The sequence below is a fragment of the Heterocephalus glaber genome, unplaced genomic scaffold (assembly GCF_053883595.1).
Source record: "Heterocephalus glaber isolate CG9 unplaced genomic scaffold, H.glaber_assembly_v1.0 deba00000809, whole genome shotgun sequence".
NCBI lineage: Eukaryota > Metazoa > Chordata > Mammalia > Rodentia > Bathyergidae > Heterocephalus > Heterocephalus glaber.
In genome coordinates, this window is record NW_028258163.1 from 9,783,046 (window position 1) to 9,795,908 (window position 12,863).

Below are 12,863 nucleotides of genomic sequence, written 5' to 3' on the forward strand. Positions count from 1 at the left end.
TTTCCTCTCTGCCCCAAGTGCAGTACTTCTTTTGTATTCCTGTCACTTTATTACCTTTTCTTATTCATTGCTGTGGAAAAAACAAAAAAATAAAACTTTCCAAGTTGCCCTCCTTCTCACTCTGTTGAAGACAAAAACGGTGGAGATACCCGAATTCCCTCTGTCTCATACTCCACATCCAACCATTAATAATATGACGAGCAGACCACCTCTTCTGATGCTGAATCCGGACACCTTCCTCCCTCCCTGCTTCCACTCTGTCTTCTCCTCCCCTTAAACTGTTCTTCACATAGCAGCTCCGTGACCCTTCCTAAATGTAAATTACACTCTGCTGTACCTGTCGTCAATCTTTAATGGTTTCCCATCACATCAGAAACTTCTCACCATAATCCAGAGGACCTGTCATGTCCCCTCCATTCCTCTCTCATTTTCTCATTTATCTTTTTCAACTCATAGCAGCCATACTGACTTTTTTCTGTTCTTTAATAATCCAAGACTTTTTACCTGGTATTCTCTCTACCTATACAGTTTTCCTCAGGTATATATATATATATATATATGTATGTGTGTGTGTGTGTATGTATATATATATATATATATATATATATATATATATATATATATATATATATATGGGGTTTTTTTCTCTTCATTTTCCAGTAATTCATTTTAACACTCAAGAGAAGCTTTCCCTGGCAAACTTAGGCAATTACATACTTACCCTTCTCATCATTCTCCATCCTGTTAGCTCTATTTTTCCTCCAAATCCTTGTCACACCTGCTAATTTTATATTTATTTATTGTACTACCCACTAGATAGCAAATCTGTCAGCATATTCCTAGCACCTAAAACTATGCCTGGTATATAGCATGTTCTTAACATTCATTGAGTGAATGAATGGAGAAGGATATTTCCAGGTTTTACAATGCTTAGGATGGTCTCACATTTCTTCAGTTTTCTGTAAGTGCATTTAGTCACTTCACTGAAAACTACCACAAATACCTAGACTAATTTACTTGACCATTTTATTTAGTGCCTGTGTGTGTCTGATATTGTGCTAAGTTATATGGGTTTTGTTTTATTTTATTTTTATATTATTTTTTATTATTCCTCGTAGCAATCTTCCTGCCTTAGACTCTGAGTGCTGGGATTACATGTGTGCACCTCCACGCTGTCCTGTGAGGTTTATAAAGATAAATAAGACACAGCTTATACCTTTAGGGAGCTTAGCTTACTAATAAGGGACATTAAAAATATAAAGAAATAACCACCATGAAAGGTTAGAAGGTGCCAAAAGCTGAGAGAGAGGTGTGGATCAAAGTGTCACGAGAAGCTTTCGAGGCTCAAAGGAGGCATTCAGGTTCTGATCCAAGAAAGGAGAGTGATCGACTTACCTATGTTTGGAAAACTAAGAATACTCTTGGTATTTTTGGTATTTCCTTGTGTCCCTTCCTTCTCTCCTCCAGTTCATGTAACATTTTCTGATCTGGATACTTCTCCTTCTCACCTGAGCAGTCGGAATAGGCTCCTCTTTCTGTTCCCTGTTCTTCTACTCAGTTCCCTGTTTTTCATACCTTTCTTCCCCCTGTATACCACTGATCATTGCACTCTGCTTCTCAGAACATTTCTGTGGCTTTCCATTGATGATGAAATCACAGCTCTCCAGAAATTATTTAGCTAAATCAAAGTACCACTTTCGCTCGTGAAAACTTGCCTAATGTTAAAAGCTCCCCAGTAGTGCATGTGATTAACATATACTGTCCTATGCTTTTTCAAAATTGGATTGTATAGCATTTATGATTTTTTAAAAACTGGTTATTTTATTCTTTGAAGTTAATATCCTTGCCTCCTAATTTTCGTATCTTGGATTGAAATGATTTTTGACAGTCTTAAGAATTTGTCTCAGCTTTTGATAATTCTTTTTCACAGTATATATATTAAGTACTTTAAGTAACTTTTATTATAGTCTTGAGTAATTTTTTCATTCTGAAAGTTTGACTTTTTATCCCTTTCATTTTATTTATTCATTTATTTTTTACTTAAGCTGATTTTAGTATTTCTAAATTTTGAAAGTTTCACAATTGAGAAACATTAATGTGCTTCAGTAGTAGTTCCTAAGACCATTTTTCTTTAAGGACTTGTTCTATAATGTTTCCTTGTTGTTGGGTTGACATGAGTCTGATTTTCATCCTACTCAGATGCAGTCAAGTGGTAACCTCATTTATGTCATTCTCTCCAAATGAACTCTTAATGGATAAACTGTTCTTGCTAAGTTTGGTCTTTTGTTTAACTCAGTGTATGGTATCAGCTGAAAATATAGCTGTTGAATCAGTCTAGCCAAGCACCTGTCAGCAGAAAATAGCTTCTTGCCCTGAAACACTTGGGAATTCTGGATTAGTCCAGCCAACTCTGCATTCCAATAAAGTGCAAATGTTTGAGATGTCTTCTGACACAATACTTTTCTGTCTTTTTACTGCCAGGCTGTGCTGGAGACTATTCGGAACCTGATGAATACTGATTGTGTGGTACCTGACTGGCTGCATGATATCATTTTAGGTTATGGAGACCCAAGCAGTGCCCATTATTCAAAAATGCCCAATCAGATCACCACCCTTGATTTCAATGATACATTTCTCTCCATTGAGCATTTAAAGGCCAGCTTTCCTGGCCATAATGTTAAAGTAACTGTGGATGACCCAGCTCTGCAGATACCTCCTTTCAGGTAAAGTCGGACCTGGATGTGCTCTTTTCGGGCTTTCTATAGTCTGTCTGTGGTAGGCCGCCAGCATGGCTGATTAAAGTGCCTTGAGTATTATGTCTGGATTTTGTTTTGGCAGTCCTTGTCTTCACCATATAATCACTGGGATAAGTTTGTTATATTTGAATCTATTTCTAACTCATAGTGCAGAAGGTATTTTAAGGCCATACGAAAAGTAACTTAATGTCTTACAAGGAACCAGTAAATGAGTGTTGTCTGAAGAGAGCTGTATAAATATAGTATTTGACTGAAGGAATATTTCTTTGCATTTATCTCATACATAGTCTGATATATTTCCTAATTAATACACACAACCATGTGTTGTTGAACTTTATTATGATGTTGAGAAAAAATTCTTTTTTTTCTTTTAACCTTGTGTGTGTTTCAAGATTTTAAATGCAGGTTGAGTAATCCTTATTTAAAATGCTTGGGACTAGAAATATTTTAGATGTTTGAGTTTTTCAGGTTTTAAAATTATTTGCTTAGACTTTGAGCATTCAGAGTTGAGCCTTCCTTATCCTAAAGTCCAAAATACTCCAAAACCCAAAACTTTTTAAGTGTCACCTCAGTGTTCAAAATTATTTCAGATATGGAGGCATTTGGATTTTCAGATTAGGAATACTTAACCTCTGTTTAAAATGTGGGTATTCTAATGTTGGATGAGCTTTGGTTTGAAAAATTGAGTACAAGTAGAATGAAGTACCTGAAGTAATTAGTTGCTGTTCCCTGAATTCCTTCATAATGATTGGAGTTAAAGCACTCTGCTACCTATGGGTGGTAGCCTTAATGCTTGCATTCTTACTGGAAATTAGAACACAAATCTTCCACTGATAGTTAAATATAAATATAATAATATATCAAAAAATGTATCCTTTATAACATGCAAACCTAGTGTCTTTCATATTTTTCTAATTCTGTTGCTGGTAAAATCATTTTTCTTGTGCCTTATTTTGAAACACCAACATAATTTTTGGATATGCTTACTCGCATAACTTCTGGCATTTAGTGTAGAATTTGCCTAAAGTATAGATTTCTCCTATGTCATTCCTGACTACTGTGTCTATGGGCACCCATGTCTGTATGATAGCAGTATCTTTCCTGCCTCTCTCCCTTCACTTGAACTGGTATGTATGCTACTGCTACAGCCATTCACTCCCTAGCTAAAGAAAGCTGATTGTTCTTAATGCTTACCAAGGAAGACTGACCTCTTAACCTCTTTAGTTCTTAGCAGTTTTGGGTACTCTCTATGGTTTAAGAGTGCGTAGGAAAACAATTAAAAGTATACTTAGAGGATTAATGTTTTTAGTTAAGTTTTAGGAAATTCATTAATTCTCCTCAGGTGTCTATAGAGAGTTGCCTTCAAACTCCAGGCGGGAAACCTCTGTGGTAAAAGCTTGATGTTCCAGAGGTGCTGTGACAAGCCCTGCCTGCCTAGAGTGTGTGTACCAGGCCTCTTCTGTCACTCTTTTCCAGGGATGTTGTCCTTTCCCACCCTTGAATATCTCAGTTCTCTGAGACTCTTCTTACCTGCCACAAAGCTGTGAAGTCTTTTATGATGAAAGAAAGTCAGGAATAAAGTACTTTTCCGTGCATATGATGCAGATATTTTACTTTGATGCTCCCATTAATTGGATGATTTTTTTTCCTAATCCGAAGATTTTTAAAAAGCCATTTTAGCACTTATAAATCTGTTTTTTTTTTTCTCCAGAGTTCATATATTGTGAACTGCCTTCAGTCAAAATGTTTTTCATCTGATCATTTCCCATACAGTGTCATGTACCAGAGACTCAACTTAGTAAATCCTTCCTAATTGTTAAAAGAAAAATTTTGGTCTTGTAGGATTACTTTTCCTATAAGAAGTGGAAAGGGAAAGAAAAGAAAAGATGCAGATGGGGAAGATGACGACACTGAAGAGGCAAGAACTTTAATTGTTGAACCTCATGTTATTCCTAATAGGGGTCCTTACCCTTACAACCAACCCAAACGGTAATTGACTACTTCTTCTAGTTATAAATTTACTATTTCAAACAGGTTAGTGAGGTTTTTTAATTTTCTAATCATTTTAGAACCGAAGGATACTTTTTATTTCTGAACCCTGTGTCTGTCCTTTTGATTCTTTCAACTGAATAACTCAGACATGTTAGACCATTCTGTACTTGTGATATTTCAGAAAGAAAAATTGTTAGGTACTAAGAGAGAATTTTTACAGGGCTACCTTACTCTGAGCAGAGTTCTTACTTCATGACCCTGTGTTTTATATAGCAGTCATCCTCATGCACGTGTGCCACAACTAACGATGTGGCATTGTGTATGGGAGCTAGAACTTTGGAAAGACAAATGAGGTCTAGAATGGGCGAGCTATATTAAATAAGTGGTACTTAAGTGAGATTTATTCTGTTCAGTTGCCTGTATGGGGAAATGCAGAATAAAGATAGATACATCCACAAGAGAGAGAAAAAGGGCAAGTGCAAAAGAGATGTTTAGACCTCTGGTCATCGTTGTCCAAATTTGTATTAAATGTGATTTATCTGTATTTCTAACCAACTTTTTATTCTTTTATTTCCAGTAATACAATTCAGTTCACTCACACACAAATAGAAGCCATCCGTGCTGGGATGCAGCCAGGGCTCACTATGGTAAGACAGTCACTGTTACAGTTGTTGTTACATGGGTGAAAAGTAGAAGTAGGCACAAGATTTTTAGCGTATTTGAAGCACAAAAACTCTACTGAATTTAGGTATTTATAAGTACGGTATTTTTTTTTTTTGGTACCAGGGATTGAACTCAGGACCTTGCGCTTGCGAGGCAGGTGGCAGCACCACTGAGCTAAATCCCCGGCCCTAAAAGTACAGTATTTATAGGATCTTATACATATGGAAGTCATGCTGCTCCTTTTAGTGTTCCTACATAAAGTTTTATTAGAGTCTTTTTTTATATTGTCTGTGGTCACTTTTGACAACTGCAGAGATAAGTAGCCTGCAAATCTCAGTGTTTATTCTCTTGCCCTTTACAGAAAAAAAAAAATCTACTGACAGTGATTTAGAAGTATGTTTAATTTCCAAATATTAGAGATTTTCTTATTATCTTCCATTTGTTTATTTCTGGTTTAAGTCTGTTATTTTCAGAGAACATACTTTGTATGATGTCAGTCTTTTATTTTCTGCTTTTTTAAGATTTGTCTAATGGGCCAGGATATGATCTTTTTTGATGTCTATTCCATATTCATTTACAAAACTTTTTCATTTGGAGGATGGACTGAACAATAACTGTCAATTAGATTCATTTAGTTGATGGTGTTGTTCAGTTCTTTTCTATCCTTGCTGATGTTTCATCTACTGAAACAGTAATTTCTGTTGATTATTGAGAGGAGAGTATTGATATTATCTGTTCCACCTTTCATTTCTGTTAACCTTTGCTTCATATATTTTAAAGCTTTTGTTGATGGGTGTGTGTACCTTTAGTGTTGTGTCCTCTTGATGAATGGTCTCTTATTATTATATAACGTCTCCATCACTGGCAACTTTCTTTACTCTGCAGTTTGCTTTGTTATTAATATGGCACTGTACCTTTCTTTTGATTAGTGTTTGCATGATTTCTTTTTCATTGTTTTACTTCCACCTATTATTTTATTTGAAGTGATTTTCATGTAAACAGCATATTCTTGGGCCTATTATTGCAGCCATTATTTCTCCAAATATTTTTTTCTATAATCTACACATTTTTCTTTTAGGAATTAGGTGTCATGAATGTTAGACTTTTTGGTATTGTCTCAGATTGAGGAGTCTTAAGTTTTCCAATCTTTTTTTTTTTCTTTTTTACATTAGATAATTTATGTTGATCTATCTTTAAGCTTATTGACTCTTTCTATGTCCTATCTACTATGTTGTTGAGCCCATCCAGTGAATTTTTTTGCTACTTTGTCTTTCAGTTCTAGAATTTCCATTTTCTAGTAATGTGATAACTTAGTGTTGGATATGTGTTCATAATTTTTTTTAATATCTCAGACTGGCTTTATTTATTTTTGCTTAAATTCTTTTATTGGTACATTTTAGGTATACAATACGTTTACATTTATCATTGGCTGCTTGTACCTGTATATGATGTATCTTGGTTCTTATTTTTTCCCCATTACCTGTGTGCCCTTTCCTATTTACATAGATTAAGGAAAGAAGGGAAAGGAAAAATTAAGAGAAAAGAAAAAAATGTTCATAATTTTTTTAGGTTGTGGGCCCACCTGGTACAGGAAAAACAGATGTGGCAGTCCAAATCATTTCCAACATCTACCACAATTTCCCAGAACAGAGGACTCTTATTGTTACTCATTCCAATCAGGTAAATGACAGTGTGTGGGTGTATGTATACATGCCAGAGCTTTTGCTTTGGGACTGAGAGAATTAACCAGTGCTTACCAGTAGTATTTTTCTTCATTTAGTGGAATGAATATTCCTAAAAGACTAAGGTCTATTGATACTAGATTGAATTTAAAATCCTTGTGAGGTGTGTATATGAATACACTCTGTTACATTGAAAGACAATGTGTGCTATGTTAGTCCCTCCAAAGCTGTCAGAAATGAACAAAAATGTAATATTTATTAGCTCTGTAGTAAAATATTTTGTAAAATACTTTGACAGGCAGCTCTTAGCAGACTATAAAGCACTGAAACTTGTGTGGCATTTCAAACCTCCCACTGTGTTTATTTTCTCAGATCTGTGTTAATGGTGACTTTAGTTGACCTGTCTTTAGTTGGTTTGGTCTACAAAGAAATACAGAGTTTTGGGAATGTCAGTTAGTCTGTTGTTCATCTAATTTACAATATTTATCTTATTTATTTAACTGATGTTATCCAGTATCATTCAGCTATAATGTTTTTATAATATTTTTGGAAGTTGTAAGTAAATTGGTTTGGACTTCATCTTGATAGAAGAAATAAAATATTATGAAAGTGAATTTTTTCTTCTATTGAAAGAATTCATTCTGTAGTAACCATATGTATATGTAAATTTAGAGTGAATAAAGAATATGTGATATGTTGTTTTAACATAGTATTTTTTTTACAAAGTTTTGTCATGCTTTGATATGAGTTGCTATGGTATCCTCTACTTATGGCTGACTTGATCCTTTGAAATTCAAATCACCCTTGAGGTCCATCAAATTACTGATTTTTTTTTTTCTTGAGTTGTTACTTATTTTGTTTGCCAGATCTTCATTTACCCGTATAATTCAAGTACTCCTCCAATATTATTCTAATTCACAATGAAATCTTGTAGTTTTCCCATAATTGTAACTTGTGAGTGTTTTGCTTTCTAAATCAGTGTGGTTCTTGAGTTGGCATAACCAGTAATTCTACATTGTCTCATCTGCTGGGTCTTGAGTTTTGCATAAAGAGTATCAGAAATTAGGATAGTGGGAAATTTTTCTGAAAATGTATGTTAATCTCTTCAGTTTCTGAACCACGCTAGAATTTTAATAGCAGAAGATGTCTGTGTTTACACTATAGAGTTTATAAAAATGGATAAAAATAAAAATGGGCAGTTAGATTAGTGATAAATGAAAAGAGATTTTTGAAGGGGGCTAGTTTTTTGTTTTTTGTTTTTGGTACCAGGAATCGAACTCAGGTCCTTGTACTTGCGCAGCAGGTAGCGAAACCACTGAACTAAATCCCAAGCCCAAGGGGGCTAGTTTTTTAAATGACATTTTTATTTATGCACCATTCCATCCTATGAAACTGCCTTTCTGCAGGTGAATGAATACTAGGATTTGAAGAAATCTAACTATGGGCATTTGTAGGTAGAAAGAAGTGACTTCTGCATAAATGAGTGGCTTGCTCATTATTAGACTTGAAACCTAAGGTTTAAATAATGCACATCACCTTTCTCTGGTCCACTTGGTGCATTTTACCAATTTTCCTCAGCTCCAAAAACTTTTTCAGTTGTCTGCAATTCCTGGAAATGCTGTTGAGTGAAATGAAACTCAATTTATTAATCATTTTAGGAAATGTTACAACTTGGAGATCACACCTGAGCCAGTGCCTTAGAGTCAGAGGTTTAATGAATACATGGTTTTTACAGTTTCTAATTATTCATTTGGCCAAGTGTAAATACATGGCAAATCAAAAGTACTATTTTGTTTAAATTATAAGGGATTTAATGTAGGACCTGTTTCCTTCTTGTCCAGTTGGTCAGTACTCTGTCCTTTTGAGTATTAGTTTTTGTTATTTTTAGAGGGACACACTGAGTCTTTGAAACTCACCATCCACCTTTTTACTTTATTCTCCAGGCCCTGAACCAGTTGTTTGAGAAAATCATGGCTTTAGACATTGACGAGCGTCACTTGCTACGACTTGGTCATGGAGAAGAAGAACTAGAGACAGAGAAAGATTTCAGCAGGTGAGCAAAAGGAAGTGTTTTAAAATAATGCAAAAAAATTTTTGTCTTCCTTTACTGAAGAAATACCAAGCAAAGAGAGCTATGAATAACCAAACTTTATTCTAAAATGCTCTTGTGTAACTTACTTAGACCATAGGTTGACTTAAAAGTCTGGTCATGATCTCTCTCAGCTTTCGTTTTCTGTGTTCATGCAGTGTTTCCCTCAAGCGTGCAGTTACTTCTGTGAAGAAAATTATCCTGTTTTATCATAAGAATTTTGGCATTTTATTACATACTCTGTCAGCATTCCCAATTCATTATCAAAGTGTTCATTGTAGAAAATAATTTATAGATAAGCAAACAAAAAAGTAACCTGTTTACTTGTATATCCTGCTATAGGGTGAAAAATTCTTCAAAGTGTAGGCCATATCTTGTATGTTCTTTTACTCTCAATTATACCTTGCTGCCTCTGAACTATGTGGTCGCTCAGAATATGACTTATTCCTTTATTTTATATTTAAAATGTGAATAGCAGTGGTTAGACTGTTTAATCTTGTTTCAACCAATGAAGAGTTATAGGAGCCACTTAGTTGTTGTGGAAAAATCTGTACTTTGGGATCTAATTCTGGCTCCAATTTGGGATCAATTTTCTCTCCTAATTATGTATCTTTGGACAAGATAGTCCCCAGACTTCTGCTTCTGTTTTCAGTCTTATTTAGCAAATATATAGGAACCTGCTTGGTTTGGGTCCAAGCTACATGCTAGGATATGTAGACGACAGAGAATGATCAAATACATTTTCAAGTAATTTTCAAAGCCTTAAGAAATAATGTAATCTAGTTTTATGATAGTGCAAACCATGCTGTTCAAAAGCAGCCAATCTGTGAACTATATACTCTTAGTCTCTTCCTGATCTACCACCAGAATGTGCTATCCTCCTTCCTTCTTTGTGCAGGTTTTGTTATAAGGGAAACAAAAGATAGCTGAAATAATTGATTTTTCCCCCACACAGATGAGTAACACATTTGCAGATATGCCCTGGACCTTAGAGTACACTTTAAGTAACTTTGGCTTAAAGTAACCCAAGAGCACCCAACTATAATTGAGTGCAAATTATTTCTGCTGTTCTCCACCTCTTCGGCTACTTATAGTATCTATTACAAGTTGTTTGTTTTAAATTTAACTGACAGTTTCCTTCAAAGTCTCTTCATTGCACAGTTTTTCCTTTTTACCTAACTGAAATTTCTAGGTATGGAAGAGTTAATTATGTCTTGGCTCGAAGAATAGAACTTCTAGAAGAAGTCAAACGATTGCAGAAGAGCCTAGGTGTTCCAGGAGATGCCTCATACACCTGTGAAACTGCAGGCTATTTCTTCTTATATCAGGTAAGACATCAAGGATTTTTAAATCCTACTGCATTATAATATGGTCCCCAGTTAGAAACTGGGATGTGTTCTTGAGATTCTTCTTGAAAGCTTATATTTTTTTTAGTAAATTAAAATATATGGCATTACCAAAGCTATATTTATGAATGTTAAGTGTATTTTTTATAATATTCAATTTTCTTTTCTAAATTTGGTTGATGACTCATTCAGAGAAAGGCCAATGTTGCTACATTTTAAATGATTTTTTAATTTCAGTCTCTCTCTTTCCCGCCCTCCCTCTCTTTCTCTCTCTCTCCCCATTACTGGAGAAATATAACTAAATTTTCTAGCTACTGAGGGGTAACAGAGTGGAAGTCTATAATTTTATTATATCATTAATCAGCTAATGAAGAAAAGCATACTCTTTTTAAGGCTCCAAAAATAAATTAAGTCTTAGAAATAATTGTGCAGAAACTTAAAAATTTCTGTTGAATTAAAAGTTTGCTTTTGTTAAAGTTAATTTCTGAGGTATAAAAACCAATGAGAAATAAAAAGTTCAGTAAAATGGTAAACTTTAATAGTTGGATGACTAATAATTTTAATGGATTAGATGTAATCAAATAATGAAGATTTTATAAACTATTTTCATACTGCTATTTGTGCATTTTAGATATAAACTATAACATTAAAATTTTAAACCTATATGAAAGAATGGGCTTATGCTCTTTACAAGTAGATACATAAACCAGTTGAGTGTATTCAAAATGAGCAGATTTCATGGTTTCCTGAGAAGCAAGCAAGACATATATTGTCTTGTAAAGTTGTCTAATTAGTCTCAGACTGTTCAGAACTTTGGATAATGTTGTTGAGATTTTGCTTATATACCTGTTTGACAGAAAAAAATTACCCATCTCTCTGTAAAAATTACTTTTAAAAGTAGGAGACATGATCTATAAATTGTGGAGGTTCATGTAATAAATTTGGAAAACGAGAACTTGAAGCTTCACCGCAATTTTCAACATACAAGAATCATCACTAGGAAAGTTTTTCACAAGTTCAAATTCCCAAGCCCTGTCCTAAAAGTCTCATTCAAGAGGAGTGTGATCTAAGATTTACACATTTTTATTTAACTCCTCACATATTCTGCCTACCTAAGGACTACACTTTGGAAAACACTGAAATTATAACAGAAAAAACCTGGGAGAATTTTAAAAATTGAAGTTTAGCAAGAACTGGCCAGTGGAGGTATAGCTAGCATTATCAAACTCGTAATTGAACTGTATTGCTGAAGCCATAAGGTGAGCTCTCAAATAGATACATACTCAGCCAGAACTTTGTTATAAATGTTCTAAAGAGATTTGAAAAAAATATATACAAAAGTTTAGGAGAAGAGTTGACAAATGCCAGATTGATTAAAATGCTGTTAAAGCTGAGCTTGTCGTATGTGGAGAGGCCAATGATGCAAAAAATGAGAATTTTCTTTGTCCAGAGTTTTCTATTGTCTTCTGTTCTCTACATTTATAAACTGTCTTGAATATACACAGAGAATCTAAAATATCTGAGGTAGAGTTCCATGAGATGATCTTGAGGTTCTTACCAGTTTCTACTTTTCTTAAAGAGCTCCCTTCCCCCCATCAGGTGCTAAGATTAATTTTTTACAAGAAGTATAATCTGTCATAACTTGGGATGAGAAACGGTTATAGTGGGTCAAATATTGGCTTTCCTCTTCATTTACCCAGCAGATCTTATTTTCCCTAGATTTATTTTTAATTTTATTATTTAAAACATAATTAGATGACAAAGTAAACCTCAAATTCTTTTTTCTACAGGTGATGTCTCGTTGGGAAGAATATATCAGCAAAGTGAAAAATAAAGGAAGTACGTCGCTAGATGTTACAGAAATCTCCACTTTCTTCCCTTTCCATGAATATTTTGCAAATGCTCCTCAGCCCATTTTTAAAGGCAGATCATATGAAGAAGACATGGAAATTGCTGAAGGATGTTTTAGGCATATTAAGAAAATCTTTACTCAGCTTGAGGTAACCTCTAGTTCTTTTAATTTTCCTTTAAAGATTGTTAGGTTAGGATCCTCTTTTTAAAATGAAATAAATGTAGAATATTCATGTTATAAATCAGATTGTTACTTTTAAATGAAATTTTTGAAAACATTTACAGCTTTGGTTCAAGAGATAAGCGAAACTTAAGATGAATTGTATCCCCAGTGTTCTGATTTTTCTGTTGTACAGGTCTTAGTGTTTAAGAAAGCAGTGCTTCTATCATGAAATGTAACAATACTGTAGTTCTTTGAATAGAAATTTGAGAATGCCACACAGGCATTCTTAGGTTTCTGTGTTAGCCAGGAGGAAAGATCCCA

General features: G+C 34.3%; 1 protein-coding gene across 2 annotated transcripts in view; it reads left to right on the forward strand.

The window, feature by feature from the left end:
- Aqr (aquarius intron-binding spliceosomal factor) overlaps positions 1 to 12,863 on the forward strand; it is a 104,975-nt gene that overhangs the window by 71,629 nt on the left and 20,483 nt on the right. For both annotated transcript variants that reach the window (XM_004861508.4, XM_013078447.3), the window contains 7 exons: positions 2,482 to 2,723; positions 4,599 to 4,745; positions 5,326 to 5,395; positions 6,981 to 7,091; positions 9,037 to 9,146; positions 10,375 to 10,510; positions 12,319 to 12,528. In XM_004861508.4, coding sequence (XP_004861565.1) covers positions 2,482 to 2,723; positions 4,599 to 4,745; positions 5,326 to 5,395; positions 6,981 to 7,091; positions 9,037 to 9,146; positions 10,375 to 10,510; positions 12,319 to 12,528 — 1,026 coding nt within the window. The remainder of the gene's footprint in view (positions 1 to 2,481; positions 2,724 to 4,598; positions 4,746 to 5,325; positions 5,396 to 6,980; positions 7,092 to 9,036; positions 9,147 to 10,374; positions 10,511 to 12,318; positions 12,529 to 12,863) is intronic.